At 38.1% G+C, this 20,184-nt stretch overlaps 1 protein-coding gene across 5 annotated transcripts in view; it reads right to left on the reverse strand.

Moving 5' to 3' along the window:
- TNFRSF19 (TNF receptor superfamily member 19) overlaps positions 1 to 16,929 on the reverse strand; it is a 56,949-nt gene extending 40,020 nt beyond the window's left edge. Inside the window, exons 1-4 of one of the 5 annotated variants that reach the window (XM_023919394.2) lie at positions 16,542 to 16,814; positions 16,296 to 16,382; positions 4,909 to 4,997; positions 4,251 to 4,361 (exon numbers count right to left, since the gene is read on the reverse strand). In XM_023919394.2, the coding sequence (XP_023775162.1) occupies positions 4,251 to 4,361; positions 4,909 to 4,974 (177 nt within the window). In that variant the 5' untranslated portion in view covers positions 4,975 to 4,997; positions 16,296 to 16,382; positions 16,542 to 16,814. Of the gene's footprint in view, positions 1 to 4,250; positions 4,362 to 4,908; positions 4,998 to 10,999; positions 11,359 to 11,511; positions 11,591 to 16,295 lie in introns of those variants that run through there. The other 4 variants (XM_086881823.1, XM_086881822.1, XM_086881821.1 and 1 more) reach the window with 4 other exon arrangements.
- Positions 16,930 to 20,184: the final 3,255 nt, after the last annotated feature.

The raw sequence follows: 20,184 nt of genomic DNA on the forward strand, positions 1-20,184 counted from the left end.
TAAATGAATGAGAAATGCAATAATGCTGAGGCACATGAAGCAAATGCTTCCTTCTGAATCAACATAACCATTTCAGTCTCTCACCCCAGAAGAAAGCACAGCTTAACAAAAAAAAAGGAAAAAAACCCAAAGAACCTAACAAAAACCCCCAAACAAAAAAACCTGAAAGACTCTGCACACTGAAAACTAAGCTAATTCAGTGATTCAAAGGCTTCACAAACATTACCAAAGACACATGTTGATGAAAAGAAAAGGCTATACAGATATTTTTTAATTTCAATTAACAAATAGACCAAAAAACATGGGAAGCAGCTTTCACTCTCTTCCCCATCAGTTCTATTGATACAATAACAAAGTTTCCTTTCTTCTGATAGCAATATGTTAAAAGTACTTAATAAAAATACAAGTACATAACTGATTAATGGATTTTAGTTCTAAGCTAATGTAACGTTGCAGCATTGTTGTTAGAATAGTATGTAGGAAATCAGAAAGGAAAAGCCGAGGGTGGTACTATTTCTTTCTTACTTAAAGGAAGAAAAAGTTACTTTAAAAACATTTTGAAAAAGAGAGCCCCATTAAACTGTGACAACAAAAGCTGACAAGAATGGTCTAGACTCAGAGTTAGTTACATGAAATACAGATGGGTTTTTTGCTGGTTTTGTTTTGTTTTATGCTATCAAGGGTGTCTGAAGTTGCTTACCTATACAGGAAGGTCAATCCAATCGACTGAGCAACCAAAATTAAAACATTCACCATTGAACCACAGAAAAGCCAGGTTAGAAGGAAATTTGAAAGAATGTCTGATTCAAATTTTCATGGTTCAGGGGCCTGAGCTGATCTGAGATAATCTAACACCCTGTCCAGTTGCATCCTCCTGTAGAGTGACAACGACTCTAGGGAGATTGCTTCAGGGAACAAATGTTCTTACTGTAAAAAAGAAATTCTCCTGGTACAATTTGTGCCCATCACCCTTCGTCTTATGGTGCTTTGTGAAGAGAAAGCTTCTGTTCCACTCTACAGCCTGTCTACTCTGTTCTACCAAAAAATTCCTGCATTACCATGAGCAAGTTGATTTTTATTAGTGTCTCATGTATAAGTTGAGAAAGGGCATTTCTTTAATTTAGAAAGGTGAAATGCTCATATACTATAGCAAAGATATATATATATATATAACTGAATTTGTTAGTTTTGAATAGTTGCAAAAATAAGTATATACATACACAGACATACATATATACAGTCTGTACAGCTGGGTTTTTGCCCTGGATTTCCGTAAAGTCAGTCATGACAAGAAAGAAAACTATATATTAGATTGCAACTGAGATAAAGTAATTTCTCATACACAAGATGAGAAAGGCTGGGCTTTTGCATTCAACAATATAGGCTGATGTGTTTTGTTAGAAGATAAAAAAAGAAGATAAAAAGAAACCTGTCTGTCAATTACTTAAAACACTCAGGGGGAGCTGAACAAAAATCCCCACCACTAACATTGTATTTTACTATACACTTAGACGCACAATTCTGCTCACACATCCAGTAATATATCTAGTTTTATCCATGAGCATTAAATATTTAATAAGAAAACAGACACATTATTTAGTGCTAAGAAGCTGTTATTAAACTATAGCATTAATACACCATTGCTTTCTCATATGTAAAAAGCCAAAGAAGCAAAACTTCTCCTGGGCTTCAAATTACTTCAAGTGTATCATTAAACACCTCTTCCCTTTGCGTTCTGACCTTTGACTTTACATATTTGTTGCTTCAAGCTGTAGTTCTACATGACTACTCTCAACCACATTTCAGTTACAGCCACAGCCATCACATCCTTCACTATGATTCACAGAAAATTGTGCCTCTATTTATGAAGGAAATTATGATTCCACTAATTTAGGCTTGAGCAAAATCTGTTATTTCATTTCTGGCATAGAAGAAAAAAATATTTTTGAAAGTCTGTTAATGTCTGTGAGAAGTAATTGCTTACATAGTGAAACTAATCAAGCATTCATATTTTCAAAAACACCAAACTAGTCCTAACAATCAGGACTATCAGACAGCAAACATAAATAGGTGAAGCAAAACCATAACTTGAATAATGTACTACTGTAAACTATAAACTTGCTGATTTTTAGTATTTCTTTATTAAATTGAGTGTAATTATTGAGGGCCTTAATTTTTATGCTTTTGGGTTTTATTTGCCAACTAGATAAGTATATTATCTGACTATATAAATGCACATAGTACTGGACCACTGTTACAAAGTGCCATATTTACAAGTGCATTTATAAATTAAAACACCCCCCAGAAGCTTTGAGTTCTCAAATTTAAGGCAAATCTGAAAAAATCCAAACAAAACCACATCCATGTTGTAAGTCATGTCCAAATCTCTGCTTTAACAGCATTGCTTTTATGACTAAACCTTAACTAATACTGCCCAACATACAAAGGGATTCCAACTAAAGTGTGAAACCAAATATTTCTGTTAATGCACTGAACACTCACCACAGGGGGTCAAGAGATAGAGAAAATGTGTCACTCAATTTCAGTAAATCCCTTCAGATCACACACAAGCCACAATACTTAATTTGTGCTTTTTTTCAGAGCTGAACATAGTAGGATAGAAACATCAACTGAAAGCTTCTTTTCCCCCCTGCAGTTTGAACACATACACACCAAACTTAGTAATGGTTCTTGTTAAAAATTTTCAAAAGAAACATTTCGAATTCCCCTAAACACCCTAAGTTCCACCTGCACCATCCTTTTTACACTATCAGTAGAAGCGAAAGTCAGAGTACATCCTTCGGCAGGCAAAGGGAATGCTCTTCACGGCCCCACCTCTCAGGTGTGGATCTGACTGCACAGTTATGGCAGGGTCACAGCTTCACCCTCCAACGATGGGCAAGATGTGGGTTTAGAGCTGGACACTGAAGAAAGGCTTTTACACATGCATGAGTCTTCATAGGTCTACTCACCCTTCCTGACACCACCCTGCACTTTTTTTTGTCTTACGCTCCTCATGTCTCTGGCAGGACATACTCCCTGAAGACATCCAGTCTCCCAAGACATGCAACTCATTTTGTGTCTTTCACCTCCAGTAACTGAGTTAGTGAATCCCAACACACCCCTGCCTTCTGCTTCTTTCAGCTATATCTTCCTTCATTGTTCACTATCCCTGCTCATGCACAGCACCTACTTTCTCTGAACTGAAAACAACTAAGCTTCACCTTGTGACTTGCATTCAGACTTGAAATTTTGTTGAAAATTTTGCCAAGTGAACTTTCTAGTTCTACTGAATCCTAGCCCATAATCCCAGGCAGCATTCATCTCCATTGATTCATTTCCACTGTCCTAAAAACCTAGTAATTAAAAAAAATTTATGGGGATTTTCTTTTGGAAGAGATGCCATTGTTATAAAAGCAAAATACAATTACATAAGATTCACAGTAGTATTTCCTTCTCCATGATATTGATAAGAATTTCTTATGTGATTTCTAAATATTATCATGTATTTTTCTGACCTCAACCTTTTTCAATTACGCTGCATGGTATAAAGATAAGAATTAGGTTTATAGCATTTTTAATGAATTGTAAAACAAAGAAATCGAGCCTGACTCAAATCTGGCTCCCAAAAGTGCTCCAACCACAAACCTAGTGAAAACAGAACAATCACCTATCTCCCTCCTGTTCTAAGGAAATATATTAGCTCTCATTTGAATCTTATTCTGTATTTGTGTACCTATGACCTTTTTATTATAAACCATTCTGTTAAAACAAGGAGTCATATATAAAATATTTAAACTTTCTCACCTAAAATCCAGAACCGATTGTCAATGTCAACACTGTAGGAATTAAGGCCCTCCATGTCAGCAGCCTGTACCAATCACTGGTTTGAAATTAATTTTTCACATTCTCTTCTACAGAGTAAAGTTATTCAGTCTTAACTCCTTGTAGTATAATTTTTTTTGTCCTTTGTAGTTTCTTCCCTCCTTTGTAGCACTATCTCACCTTTAAATCAATAATTTGAGAGCCCATCCAGATGGAACTGCCTACTTTATTAGTGGCATCATTTTATGAACTGAGCATTTAATATAAAATGAAGCAGATAATATGGTTCTTGAAAAACTGCAAAAGGCTCAAATGCCAAAACAAGAAATCTTTTCATGTAAGTGCAGATATCCATTATTTTAGATCACATATGTAAATGCACTTATCAGAAATAAAGTCAATTCAAGAAAGCATGATTTTGTTACCTTTGAGAGTTCCATTCCAGGCCCACATTGCTTGCAGAGGATACAGTTTCCAGACTGGTCCCTAAATTCTTGTTCTCTGCAGTCTCCAGTCTCACAAATTACCTTGCTTAGCTAAAAAACCCAAACCAACAACAAAACCAAAAAAAGGGTAAATTCATCAAAATATATTAAATCTGAGAAATAAATCCATACTTTGATCTTAAAAATAACTTTCTGAATTATTAATTACCCTTAGCTCTACAGCAAGCCAAAGTACAATGAACAGGCAATGTAATTGTGTGCTATGCTACATTCTGTCCATAAACTGAATACTCCAAACACCTAAACTATGTACAAAGCACAGTGGAGTAACAGCTGACCACCTGTGAAGCAGGATCACCTCCCCAGCACTATATTCACCTTTATTTTCTGTTCTAGTCCACTCCTTTGTCCGTGAAGAGGCTCACAAGGTAAAGTTTTGTAATTGTGTGTGAGGAGCAGCCAAAAATTATATGAATCAGTGGACCAAACTTAAGCTGAAATCAATAAAATCTGTAAGCAATTGTCTGCATGCAGCATTTGAAGACCTTTAGTGTTAGCAGTAATGTGTAAAAGACACAGATTCTGTGTTCAGTACAATTTTTTCAACATGGGGGAATAATATTAATCTTTAACTTACCAAATATGCTATTAAAATGACAAGCACCTTCAGTTTATCATCTCCTTGTAATCCTTTAGCATCCATTTCTTGTGATTAAACCTTTCTCCCTAGAAAAATATAAAACCAAAAAAATATATATATCTATTTACATCTTTTAAATTGCAGAAGTCACATGTCCATCATACTTCATGACACTTGGCATGTCAAAATACAATCTGACAATGCCATTAACATTTTCAGATGGATTCCTGGAAGCTGCTAAACAACGAACATATGCTATAAAAATCATATGCCTTTTGAAGACAAGAAAATAAACACAAAGTTTCCATAGTTTAAAATCTCAAAAGAAAAGGTGGCTATCAGTCTAGATTAGAGAACATCAACATTTACTAATCTAACATCCCTAACATGTTTCTTCCTTGTTAGACACTCAAATAAGTATGTGATCAACAGACAAAAAAAAATTTCTTCAAATACGCCGTGTAGTTTTTATAATTTAAGAGTAGAGACTGACAAATGAAAGGATGGAACCCAAAACAAAAGGAAAATAAGAGAAAAACATTAAGAACAGTTGCAAAATGCTTTCCAACATGGAATTACTGCAAGCGTAACATGCTTTCAAAAATATACAACCAGAATGAACACAAACTATAATTACCACACAATTTCACATTTTACTGCATGAACACCCTAGTCAATGAATTCTAATCAATAAGAAGAAAGTGTCACTTCAGTGTCACTATTGATATTTTTTAAGATAAGCTGTATTTTCAAGTGTGAAATGAGCAAAAGTATACTAGAAAGAACAGAGCAGGTAGAGATATATCAGACAGCATTATTCTCACATGGTGATGGTGATGGTCTATGGGCCAATGACAATTATCAGATTAAATGCATGTCAACGTGGGTAAAAAAGGCATACTCTCAAGGAATACAAATACATAAAGATATAGTATTTGACATAGGTTTATTTTTTAAGTCTGAGGGAAAAAAATTAAGGCAAGAAACATTAAATGGAAAAAACTCAGAAATAATTCTGGATGACCAAAATACAACTTAGTGAAAAAAGTACTGTAGAACGAGTAGAAAAATGAAAAAGGAGAGTCAAAAAAAAATTTAAAGTTTTGAAGTCGTGAGAAGCTGACAATTCTAATGCTAAAAAAAATAGGTATGCATGAACGAAATGATTTCTAGCAATAGCAAACAGTGGACAGAAACAGTAAAAATACTGTTAAGGGAACTCAGAAATTCCAAGAAACATTTCTCATCTGTTTTTCCATGCATACAAAATGGGTAAATACACTCACCATACATTATATCTTCTATCCAAAAAGCAACTGTATATCTTCTAAGTAAAACCAGATTAGATAGGAGACAAATTGTGAGACTACGCCTCAGTAACCTTGAAATAAGTATCAAGCAAACCTTAATTTTGATCCTGTTCAATTTTGCTGTTCATTCCCTTTGAAATGCTACAGAAATTCAAGAGTAATATATGAAGAAATTAAAAAATAACAAAGAATCATAATACAATAAACAACTCTATGCCGCATTAGAGAAAAGCAGTCCTGTAAAACAAGATTGACTTCACTTGATTCGGAGAAAGTAAAGCTAAAAGTCTGAGTTAAATTAAATAAACTGATTAAATTTTGATTCAAAGAATCATTCTGAAATTAATGGGATTTGTGAGGAAAATCCCCATTAACTTTTTGATTTCATGTAATAGAGTTTAGTGGAAAAAATAAATACTTCATGTGTTTTCTTAATTGCTATAGGAGTTAAAACTTTACAGAAGTGTGCAAGGGAAATAAAGTCGTAAATATAATTTAATTTCTTAGATTTGAATGTCAAGTGATTACTCCAAGTCATATATATTCTTTAAAAATTAAAAAATAGTTAAATCATACTAACGTATGTTCTATGTAATTATGACCACCTCTAGCATACTACAAAAATTTCAAAACCAGGATTCCTCCTAAGGTTAAAAGTTACTTTTATTTTAAGCTTAAATGTTTACTTTTCCTTCTGAAAATAGATGTGTAACATATCAAAAAGAAACTGAAGAGTGTAATAATTGTATATTTTTGTATCAAGTTTCACATAGAATTTTCAATACAAAAAATAGTGGTGACCTGTTCTAAGCCTAACGATCTAAAATACGGAGCTGTAACATAATCTAAGAAGTCTGTTTTTTCTGTGCAAGTCACCTGAAGCATGGAAAAAATAAAGAAAATTAAGAACAGCCCAATTAACTGTCCTGCAGACTAATTATTTGCAATAAAATTATATTAGCTTAATGTAATTCAGGTATATTAACCCTTTTCTCTAATATGCAATGACTTGAAGATTTAATATCGTTAAGAAATCAGTATAGATATATAACTTATCAAAACCTACGCTGAAACAAAGCTAATTATGTATTTTCATCTTTTAGTATTCTGGATCACAAATGCCAGAACAGACCAAAATGCAGTATTAAAAATCTTTCTAGTCATGCTGACGTCTTGTATTTCAGTTTTGGAATTGCCCTGTTATAAGATGATCTTCTTAGAGCAAGCACCTCAAAGACTTTTAGAACATAAAAAAGCACGTGGTAAACCATACTGCACCAAAATACTTTTTGCTCACTTTGTGAAATTTGATTGCAGCTGTGAAATATTCTCTATTTAAAAGAAAATCTACTGCCTTTGTAGAAGTCTTGGCAAGTCTAATCACCAGGAGTTCCATGACCCAGAGTAAATTTTCAAAATCAAGTGTTTTATAACTGGCATCAAACTATCAAGGACTTCTCCAACTTATCCTGCACTTAACTAAGCTTCAGTGTTTTGACTGAGCGTTACAAGTTTCATAAGATCTTATAGCTTCATGCCTAGAATATGAGATATCTTCTATAAAATATGTCTTCTATAATCAGCAAAGACTCCAGAAAAAGCCTGCAGATTTATAGACCTTAAACTTCAGAGCACTTCAGTAGCATCAAAACACAATTAAATAATTTCAGCAGATGTGGATGAATGCCCATGGTACTCTATCATGCCATCATTGTGCCCATCGTCACCACTCCTACCAAAACAATATCAAAGACTATACGCTAACGTGAGAAAGAAATGAGCCAGTGTACAAGAAATAATCATTGTTAAGAGGACAAATAAAATGTTTCTTTTATGACAACATTTTGATAAAAATAATTGAAAGGCACCTTAATGGTTAGGGCACATTAATAACTCATTATATTGAATACAAGTCCCAAAGGAGAGGGAACTGTGTCAGCTGCATGTTTCCTGTTTTAATCTCCAGCTTGGTCAAAAGTCCTGCTTAAAAAACAGAGACTGCAGCACTTAATAATAGGTTGCCATTGGGCAACTTTCTTCTTTCATGATATCAAGTGGCTTTACACCAGCCATTCACCTCATGCTTTCAAGTAAGAAGTTATTAGCAGGTTTTTGACTCTATAACCTGTGTGAGTAAACAGAGGTTCCATACCTTTAAAGACTATTTGCTCTTGTCCAGATACAGATAATTAAAATGTAGAGTTCAGTTATACTCAATTTTATTATACGAAAGAAACCTGTGGGCAGAGTTTTTTGAGGTCACTAAATCATTCCAAATACATCTTATTAGTTTAACAGTAATATGCTTGCCTAAAATACTCAGGGAAAAGTGATCATTACTGATAATGTTCTGAACTCAGGATGGAGAATATGTGTTAGGAAATGTGGTTGCATAATTTTAAGGCCATTTGGGGCCTACAAATGCATATGCATAAAGAGGGCAATATCAAATAATAAATTAGAAACACGTAATAAATGTATTGTGGAAGAACCTCCAGCCTTTTAGGGTTTTAGAATCCACTGCCCCCTAAAATTTACTCTTACATTTACCAACTTGCTTGAATAGTCATCATTTTACTTCAAAGTCCATGTCAGAAAAATTTTTTATTTTTTTCTCTCCAAAAAACGTAAAAGTTCCACTGTGAAAGACACACCACCTCAAGAATCAAAGCAGCATGACTGAATTATGGCTGACTAGCAGGTTTCTTAGACACAGAAGCATCAAAACCTTGAAGTCAGCATCTCATCTTCTAAGGGAAACTTCAGAAATGGTGAAGGATCACAGCTGTACATTCACTTAAGATGAAGTTGCGAATTCCCAGTTAATTCACAGGTCTTAGAAATTTCCCATATTTGATATTTTTACTTGATGGCCACTTTTCACATGCTCTATAACACTGGCAGAGTACTCTGAGAAGTTCTGGGTAAGAAAGAGGGATGAAAACATAATCATCCTATCTTGCCAACAGAGGTCTCTGGTATCCAACAAATAGGGTCTCACCTCCTTTTCTAACCACCTACTTCCCACCCGCAGCTGTCAACTGCATGCCATAAAACAAGGAGTGGCAGATGGTTTTAGCAGACTCAGTGCCCCACGGGCAAGAAACGAGAAAAGGGAAAGTACTCACACTGCTGCAATGACAAAGACAAAGAAAGGGAGCAATTTGGGGACAAGAACTTCCACTACAGCGCTACACATTGTTATTTCTGTCTCACAGGTCTGGAACACCTTCCCTTTACACCCTGTCCACAACCCTTGTAATCTTCCCTATTCCCTCTTCCCTCAGAGGTCTTGTCTGACCACATTTGCTCCAACTTTTCTGAGAAATGTGGGGGAAAAACCTCCATACCATCAGCTAGGGCACATTCATCACATTAAATACCACATTGAAGAGATCTGTATTTTACAAAGCTGCCATACATGAAATTGTATTAGGCAGCTATGGATTTATTTCTGATTTTGTAAAGACAAAGGTATCAGATTAAAGTTAGAACCTTGCTAGTGAAAACACTTAGACGTATTTTAGGGGCCGACGGAGGTGAGAAAAAGACAGGGCCACAAGACACAGCCAGGAAATATTTGTGCTTCTTCTGAGTACCACATGCTTCAAGTTATGTTGATTGAAGAACTTGTCTTTACAGGAATAATGGTGATAAAGCAGTTTATCGTTTCTGTTCTTCAACATATCCAGTTTATCATTAATTTGACATTAGAGTGAAATATTGTAACAAAGGTGCAACGTGGCAACATTTTTCCTACACATAAACAAAGCTTTTTTAGATGATCTGAGCCTGTGATTCACACCAGAACTCCCACTCTCACCAAAGTTGATGAGCCTACTCCTACAACATCAAAACTGTGGTAAAAAAAAATGTTGCTCCTTCTATTTAATACATCTCGCCCATCTCAAGTTCTAGCAGATGCTGGTTTGCTAGATGAAAGCTCAGTGTCAAGATGCACTTGTACTTTTGTACCCAGGTATGTGAATAAGTAATACATCAAGAATGCCACATATATACTCATACTTCTTTTACACCAAAAATATACTAATAGTTCTTTTTCAAAGTAATTTTTAGGGATCATGAATTATAAAGCATTGGGATGGTTAATACACTTACTACACCTTGCAATGGTGCAATGCCAATATGCTACATTTATCCAGCCAGCCTTGAGCAGTTTTGGATGGCATGCAATGTCTTAAAAACCACAGACATGAGTTACTTTCGTTCACACCATTCTCTTTTATTAGGATTGCAAGTTCTTGAAAGTGAGCAAAAGTGACTTATTACCTCCTTAACCGACATTTTAAGCATCTTACTAGTAAATTAATAAAGAAGCTTACTTCTAGGTCTAAAAGAAGCTAAAAAAACCAAAACAATAAACCAACCAACCAACTGAAAACAAAAACAACCCCCCAAAACCCAACCCTTTTCTCTTATGGTAACAAGCTCCCAGGTAACATTCCCAGGTAACTTGCTTTACACACAATGGTGAAGGTATGCTTGAAAGACATTATGCAATAGTTAAGAAACCTACCTACAGAGAGAATCAATTTGCCACTGATATTAAATGCTATTGGACCACTTTATAAACTTGATAAAAGCATCCGCCTAAAGTAGTTGCAAATATAAAGGCGGTAAATAAGTACTTAGACTTTTCACGAACATCAGGTAAAGCTTGTGGTCCAAGCCATGGGGACAGCCAAAAGGAAAGGAAACCGGACAATCAAAACCTTTTCAATAAACCGAACCGTAATTGGGGGTTTTAAACCTCTTACCAGCCGAAAGAAAAAGTTAGGTGCTCCTACTCCTTCAACTCCGGCTATAAAATTGTTTGAAGCAAACAGCAGCTTATCTAGGCAGCAGACGCGAGAAGCGCTGGCGAACATGAAAGGCCAGCTTTCCAGGGCTTTTTGTTCGCCGCACTCCGGGGCGCGGAGCAGCTGCTCCGGGGCTCTGGAGACCCGCAGAACCCAGCAGCGGCAGCCGCGGCTCCGTGCCTGCGCCGTGCCCCGCGTACCCACCGGGGCCGGCTCGGAGCCTCGGCTCCGGGGAGGAGGGCGCCCGGCTGAGCCCTCCCCCCTGCCCCGCAGCCTGCGCTTTCCGCGGAGCTCGCTCCCATCACCTCCCTCCCCTCACCGCCCGCCGCGGGCCCCGGGGGCAGGCGGCGCGGGTCGGTGCCAGGCGGGGCGGCCTCGGGCCTCGGGGCCCGGGGGTGGCGGGGGGAGCCGCTGCTCTCCCGTGGCCGCCCCGCTCCGCGGTGGGGGCCCGGCTGCCGCACAGCACCCACCTGCCACACCGCGGCTGCGGCCGCCCCGGCCGGCCCAGGAGCGCTCGCCCCGCACCGCCCCCGGGCCCGGGCCCGGCCCGCCGCCCCTCGGTGCCCGCCCCGTCACCCCGGCAACGGCGCGCCCGCCCCGGGCCGGGCCGTCAGCTGAGCACGGGCAGCCAATGGGAGGGAGGGAGGGATGGATGGATGGATGGATGGATGGATGGATGGATGGATGGATGGATGGATGGATGGATGGATGGATGGATTGGATGGATGAACACATGTATGAACGCATGCATGAAAGCATGCATGGGTGCATGGATTCATTGATGGATTCATGGAATCACGGAATCATGGATTCATGGATTAATGGATTGCACCGTGTGTCCATGCTGGGGGGGTGTGAGTTGGGGTGTGTGCCTCATACCAGCGGTACAAAGCCAGAGTGAATCACAAGTGAGGCACTGATGTCCCTTTTATAGGGGTAGCAGGGCACTCACTCAGGCATTCCTGTGCCCATCCCTGCCTCCAGATGCTGCCTGGCTTTGGGACTGCAGCCTTGGCATTGCTGATCCCCCTCAGAGGGTGCTCAAGCTTATGGTTGCTGGGCTGCTCAAAAGGGGCTGGCCCTTGGCCACTGTTCAGGTGAGTGTAGAATGAGTCCTTGTAACTCAGCAAAGCCCTTTCCACCTCTCCTGCCCAAAAAATATGACTGAGGCTTTCTGACAACACGCTGCAAATTCTCCTTTCTGCAAGCCCTCCTTTCCAAAGAACTTGAGTAGCTTTTTTTCCCTTCTCTAGTTCAGAGCCTGGAATATTTTATCCACTCTGCAGATAATAAGTTACCCAGCTATAAGCACAGTGTCAATACCAAATGTGAGTATCCATGGAGAAATGGAGAAATCCAGCCCTTCATGGATAGTAAATTTTTCACAGTCGCAAGGTTGGGTGTTACTGCTACTTACTGTGACACAAATTAGGAGCTTTTTTGAAGTTAGTAATGCTCCAGCATTGGTGAAACCAGTCTTGGGGACCTTGGTAAAAGAACTGCTGCGGCAGGGGTTTCAGGTAATTAGTTTTTCTTCTAATGAAAAGGTTAATGTTCCACTTACAGTCTAGACAACCATATAGAAACACAAAGAACTGTGTTAGGCTCTGAAAAAATGAACAAATGCTTATACTGGGAAGTAAGACATTTTCAAATAAACAGAATTTTTGGACCTCCTCACAGACAAAATTTTGAAGATCACCAGCCACATGGGCTTCTCTAAAAACAAGGAGTGCTCATTGAAATCCAGGAAGTTGTATGCAAAGAGAGAAATGATTTCTACAAAACTAGTTGTTTTCAATTATAAAACCCAAACAATTCAAAATGAACAGGGGTTTTCATGTAATTATCTTCTCAAGGGCCTTCAAAGAAGAGTTTTGCTTCAGGACCCTTGCCAGGAGGAGATCTGCAAGAGGCTGGAATGTCAGTGAGGAATGGCGCGACAGCAGTGCATCTGTTGTGAATAGCAGCTGCTGCACAGCACTGAGCACTGTACACAGTCTCACTGTTTACAGACAATCTTTTGTATGTTATCTGTTTTCTGGAGCCACCAGTGAAACTATTGCATGAGTTTTTCTTAGTAGAATCATCATGTATGTTTCAGATACTTGTCTTAAAGTACTATAGTTAGACAAAGGTATTAAAATACCCCAGAGTTCTTGAAGTGTTGACTAAACACTCAGGATTACCATATAAAGAAACATTAAGACTTTCATCAGACAGTGGGTTCCTATGCTAATGAACTCAGAGCAACATGTTGTCTCTAACACTGAAACTTAAATCTTTAAGTCCTTGTTGCAGCATGTAAAATCTTTCCTCTGAATTTAAAATGGATTAATCATTTCCATTCACCACTGAAAGATGTTGAAAATTGTGGTGTTTACTTTGCTTTAAGTCATGATGCTTCTCAGGAAATTGAAGAAGTGAATTGTTGAAATTAGTACAGAGATTCTCACTACAACAGAGAAAGCAAAAAAGAAATATTTGGAAGGCAGTTTCAGCTGACCCCTTTGATAAGACTAAGTTGCGTGACATATCTGATGTGGAAGCAGAAATTCTACAGCAATAGGAAGTTGTTATCTCCATATCTCAAATGCTAACACAGTTCCCCCAGTCAACTGTGAGATAGATCTACTCTTGTTATGACAGCTGTTGGAAACTGATGTCAGTATAACTGTGCAATGTCTTTTGATAATCTTAACTATTACAAACCTTAAAATATGTTTATGATGTTATCTAAGGCACACTGTTTGGAAATGGATCCATTTATAATCAGCAATTGCTCAAGTTATTTTAATAAATAAATCACACACTGGTGAGTTTCCTAGTCAGATTTGCTTGAAAAAGCATTGTGAACTTTTTGTTTCTGAAAGCTTAAGCCTGAGGATTAATTAATGTTTATACAGCTCTTAGTAAAAGCAAAGTTACTAGTGCCAAGAATTATTACTATTTAATCTTTAAAAGTCAGATCAATGACAGGCTAAACTGTCAGAGAACTGCTATGTAAAACAACAAAAATGCTGAAAATCCTCTTCCCACCATGCTTGAATGTGTTCAAGTATGTTTTCATTTCAGCCTCACTTACATACAGACAAACAAAGATATTTTTCAGTTTAATTGGGTTGACGCCCATCTTTGTTTAAATATCTGCGGAGATTACCTAAAATCCTAGGGACTTTTTGCAAAATGAAAAAAACTTTGTTTCTTAAATGCATTTTCAGGGCCCAAATGTTGCAAATAATTATCTATGCAAATCCTACTCAACACTGTAATCTATCTGATTAACCAGTGTTCCTCCTGCGTGCAATTTCACCCATGTGTGTGATAGGTCAGATCCTTGCAGAGATAGTTTAATTGTATTAGACTTCCATAGTAATTTTGTCTTCTGAGGAAAAAGACTCCTCATGTTATTTTTTAAAATTTGCTTCTACTATACAACAAGCAGAGATAAGGTTTACAAACAATTTTCCTCAGAAAATAATTGTACATATTGGAAAACAAGCAACAAGCAAGAGGGGACCGGAAAGGAAGAGATTATCAGTGAAGCACAGAATTAATAAAGAAAGCCATAAACCCTGTAACTTTTCAGGGTTAAAGGAACATGTTTTAGTACATCATTGTTAGGGAGAAATACTAAATTTTGCTTTGGCTATGCCTTAAATGATATTCTTCCTTGACAGCTATACACATATTATTCATACAGTGCTAATTACTTTCCTTATAATATAATTGACTTGTTAAGTGAGAATACGAATTAATTGGTGGCATAGAAAACTAAATGATACCAAGTCAGGCCTAGTTAATCTGTGTCTGGCATATTATCTCTTGATATTCAGTAAATGGAAGTTCTATATATACAAATACAGTTTTAATTAGAAGAAACAAATTTTGCAGACTGACTAATGAAAGCTAACTACATTTATCTGGAAGTGTTGATAACTTGATCTTACTCAGATGCAAGCAGACTGTTAAAATTTGGGTTTGCATGTTGCACTATGGTGCATACTGAAATATGAAGATCTTGATGGTCCTGTGGACCGGTAGACCTCTCAAAGAATAGTTTTCAAGTAATGCTTAACAGCTGTAATTTATGCTGACTTTTAGTTGCAATTTGTTATAAATGTATTTAAGATTTATAAACACTTAAATTTGGACTTAAGAATATATAACTCAGTATTACTAGCTACCATTAAGACTAGATCTTCAAAGACCTCAGTGTCTGGAATGTTTGCAAGTCTGGTCCCAATTATGGGTTCTAAGTTCTTCTGAAAATCTAAATTATATTTAAATACTACAGAAGGAGTTTGAGTCTTATTTTAACAGTCTGATTCCAGCTGCAGGCACAGAACACTCATGGATTTGGCCCAAACTCACACAGAGATCTGGCCCTTTAAAACTGCAAATATGTGAATAATCCTAAACCTTCAAAAGATTGTTCCCTTATAACGAATTTCTGGAGTTGATGTCTTAAAATTTCTTCAACACAATACTTTTCATAAACAGGAGTTTGAGGAACAGAATACAAACACTGTGAATGGAAATTGCATCACTAAAATGCAGAAAAACTTCTACAAAGGTCAGCAAAACTAGCTTCTGGCTCCAGACAAACCTAAGGTATCTTTAATATATTTATTAAAATGCCTTAGAGGAAACTTCTATCATCAGGTTAAAAGATTACTTTTATTTTCAAGATTTCATATGGTACAGCTGAACTATAATCTCTTCAATCTTAAAACCATTTCCTTTTGTGTATAAGGATGTCGTGTTTATAAATTTAGTTCTAATAAGTTGTGGAAGTGGAGACTTTTTTTCATCTCGAGTATGGAACTATTAGTCTTAAAAGTGTTTCTCGAAGAAGACACAGTTTAATAAACACACTGAGAGCAAACAAAGTATGACAGTGTGTAGAAGGTTGGTCTTCTCTTAGTAAATAAGTACTCCCCTGAGTCATGCCATACATGTATTCAAATATAAATTTACAAAGCTATAGATGGTATGAATGAGCAGTGCAACCCAAAACCCTTTGTATCCCCAAAGCATTGAAGCAGGGTTTGCTTCAGTTTTCTATTATTCTAGACAGTCTGTTCTCAATATAATTCTGCCCAAGAGCTGCAAACAAAATGCTGCATAAATTACAAACAATCTTTTGAACTTTGTACACACGACAATGTGTAGTATTATCGGTTATGTGAACTTTATAATTTCGAAAAATCTTGCAACACAAAACAGGAAAAAAACCCCCAAAATTCAGTACCTGTTATCTGATGAAGTTTTCCAGTGCCAGAGTTTCTGCAGCTTAATTTCACACCGCCAGAACTTCTGTATTAAATGCTTTTACGTCCTTAAAAAAAAAAAAAAAAAAAAAGAGAAAAAAAAAGTATGTCAGCACAAGCCCAGACGAAACTCCAAATCCGGGAAAATAAAATTAACCATGCAGATCAAAGGCAGACGAGCACTGAGACCAAATGCCTGTAATCTGATCAGTGATCAGTTGCCGTACATCAAAGGCAGTGCTTTGGCGAGGAAAAAGAGCTCCTTTTCCAGCAGGTAGTTGCACTCAAATTCTGCCTCTCAGTTCTCTGCACTAGCTCTTTTCCCCCTTTCCTTGCTTGTGCTGGGAGAATGCACACGGTTCTGAAATGCTTCGGGTTGAGTGGCTGGATCTGTAGCTTTTGAGTTCCCAAGCTGTGTTGTGGATTGTGTGTTGGAAGCTTTCCCCAGTGCCAGCGGGTTCCGCTTTATCCCTTTCATCTCGCTGAGCTGCAGATCCCATGACATCATTCAATGCTGTGGGACTGGTTAGAGAGCTGTAATACAGCCTGTGGGGGAATGCAGCTAAAGAGCAGCAAGAGTTTGCATGATTTCTAATCAGGTTAGTCCATTGTAACAAACCCAAGGCTCACTTCAAAGTCTTTACCACATTTAAGTTTCCTCCAGAGAAGGGAGAACAGTGCAGCTATAAAGTTTTCTTTAAAAGATGCTTTATAATTTTGTCTGCAAAAGAAAGTTACGATTTTCCATAAAGTTCTGAAAGTCAGACATGAAGGTCGGTTTGCTAGGCTGCTGTGAGAGACGAGAGAAAACTACTTTTGTTTGTCTCTTTGTTGAGATTTGGAGCAGAGAAAATCGTGTATTTTGCACACTGGCATTGGATTTTTGCACTGGCAAAACCAAGCACAAAAGAGCATGCTCTTAGTCCCTGGCTCGCGTCCTCCCTGCTGCTTACTGTGTGGCCTTTTGCAAATCATTTTATTTGAGCCTGATTCATCTGTGGTTCATGATTCCTTTGCGTAAATGAGCTGTAAAGCTGCCATAAGTAACTCACAGAAGTGTTTTTCAGTGTAAAGGCATTTTTTAGCCAGCACAGATTTGAAGCTTCATCAGAGGGAGGCTTTTGGGGCATGAAAGTATATGGGCAGACATTCTCTGTGCTGCTACAGCTCATAGTCCCTGGGATTGCTTGAGGGTTCTGTGTAGCTCTGGTGAGCAGGGGAATCCTCAAGGCTGCTGTGACTTTCTGTCTTGCAGTGCAGAAGAAGGGCAGAAGAAATGTACTACTGAATTTCATATTTTGTGATCTGAGGCTAAGTTAGCTTTCGGCACAGAGATTAATGCAGCCCTCTGTACTCATCTGTCAATGAAACCTACGAGCATCAAGCAGGATGGATTTTAGGATAACCAGCCATACTGAAGGTGTCACCGAAGTTCCCATCCACGCATACCCTGTACTTTGGGCATACCACATGTGCAGATGAAAGTGATACCACCCTGTCAACCGGCAGACGCATGCAAATATTTGCACACCGAGTAACCGAGAATTCATTTAAAAGGCAAAAGTAGAAAGAGGCGATATGCTAGACACAGTCGCCTTGAGCCTTAAAACAAAAGCAAAGCATCAGAGGATAATGGGGACTGGATAGATGCCTCATTCTGCTCCTGTTGTGTGAGCTGCAGCCTCCTGGCTCGCCTGGCTCAGCTCGGGGATGCTGCTCCCCGGCACTCGGTGGGATAGGGAGCCTTCTGCTGGTGGGATGCTGCACTGTGGGCAGCACCGGGCCGCCAAGGAGCGCTCTGCCTCCCGGAGATGGCAGGGAACATTTCTAAAGAGTCGAGAACCTTACAAAGGGTGCTGCAGAATGTAATTTTGTTGCTAGCTGGACGGAGTTTAAATATTGGTTTGTGTCACCTATGCAGGCAGGCCTTTGAGGGATGTTCGGGTAGCTGAGATGGAGAAGAGATGATGCGCGTACAAAGGAGTACGATGCAGATTATGAATCTGGTATTCCAGCTATACACTTCTGGGAAAAAAAACAGGAACAAACCATATATTTCTCTCTCTAATTTCCACTTCCATCTATTATAAATAAAATAAAATTATTCTGGCTGCTTATTTCTCTTTCAACATTAATTTGTGCTCTTCTGACTTACAAGTCTCTATCACCAGAAAGTTTTCTGATAAAACTCCATTTGTAGCTTTCATGGTAAAACTGGAAATGCTTATATTGAAATAAAATTTATGGGTGGGCTATGCAGAACTAAAATAACCCCTTTAATTTCAATAGTGCTTTAAGAGCAATGCTCTTCACAGAAAGCACTTCTTATTTCTCTGGATTTTAAGCAAAAGCAAGTCCTGATGATTTATTAGAGATCTTTGGTCTTTCTTTCATATGTATGAAAAATAAAAGTAAGGTTAAGTGTTGCCTTAATTATTAATTATTAACCTTCTAAAGGTTAAGAGTTGCATTTTGCATTTATGACACTACTGTTCACTGTGGAGCCTGTCAGCTTGAACTATATCCTATTTCCTATTTTATGTCTCCTCAAAATTTGGCCAGATGTGTGTAACAATAAAAACAATTGTCTCTATAGTTCGATATTTTTCCAAAAGCTGATAATGGTATTTTGTGATTTGTATAAAGGACAGAACAGACCAGAGCCAGAGACAGAACCTACCTAAGATGACATTTCAATTTTGCACTTTTTGATCATCAGCTCATGCTTTCTGTTGTAGTCACTAACCTATCAAGGCATTCAAGAAAAATTGGCCTGAAATACACTAGGTTCCTCTCTAGATGCTTGATTTTAATCACTGAAATGATTGGGGTAGGAACAGAAATTACTGAAACAGGGGACCCAACTTTACTCACTCTCTTGGTATTTAAAAAGCTTTTCTGGAAGAAACTTTTCTGTGATTCCTGTGCAAAACCATAGAGGTATCTCTGAAATACTGCAGTGTCTTCCTAATTAATTATCTAATTTTTTCTAAATTTAGACAGAATCTTCCTTGAGAAACATTTAGTGGGTTTATCCTTCTCTTTTTACCGTATGAGGATTTCAGGCCCTCAGATTCCTCCTTAAGAATTTTTAGGGAAATGGAACAAAGTCCAGGGCTGCTATTCATAGCCAGCGCTTAACTGGGTCAAAGCCATGAAAGATAGCCAGTTGATAGAAATAGGAGCTTTCTGGAGAAGCTTCTTAAATATAACTAAATCTTGGGAAAAATTATTTGTGGAAGAAACAATCAAAACAAATAAAGGGGTTTGTACCCCTGCTCAATTTTTAACATATCTAATATTCAAGCTATGCCTTATATACTTGAATCATATACATCAAATGATTTATCGTGCTGCTTTATACAGGTGCTGTCTGCACCTCTTCCCTTTGCTTTCCCTCAGTACATGGGAGCTCCAGCAGACGTTCAGAGCGGAGGTCAGGAATCATCACCAGAAAAGCAGTGCTGTTGTTAGGACCCACTCACTGGCCATGCAGCCACTCTGTGCTAGCTGCAGCCTTTCTAAGTGTGGCACAAATATCACACAAGCAGCATGGGTGCAGTTACAAGCCTTCATCATGCACAGCTACTGTGGCTGCTGTCTCCTGATGATAAATGGTGAGATGCTGATTTTTAGTGCTGGAAGACCATTTTCACCTTTTATGGCAGATCAGCACTGTCACTGAAGCAATGCTTACCTGTCCTGGTCCCAGCTGATGTAAGAATTGCTGATCATCACTCTCCTAAAGCATTAGGGGGTATTGTTCCATGAGGCAAGTCAGTCCTGTGGTCAAGAGAGATGCTTTAGAATACCCAAATCCAACCTCCTGCATTATCTGCATTGCCATCCCGATAAAAGCTAACATCCTGT

Source organism: Cyanistes caeruleus, chromosome 3 (genome assembly GCF_971803275.1).
Source record: "Cyanistes caeruleus chromosome 3, bCyaCae1.hap1.1, whole genome shotgun sequence".
Taxonomy (NCBI): Eukaryota; Metazoa; Chordata; class Aves; order Passeriformes; family Paridae; genus Cyanistes; species Cyanistes caeruleus.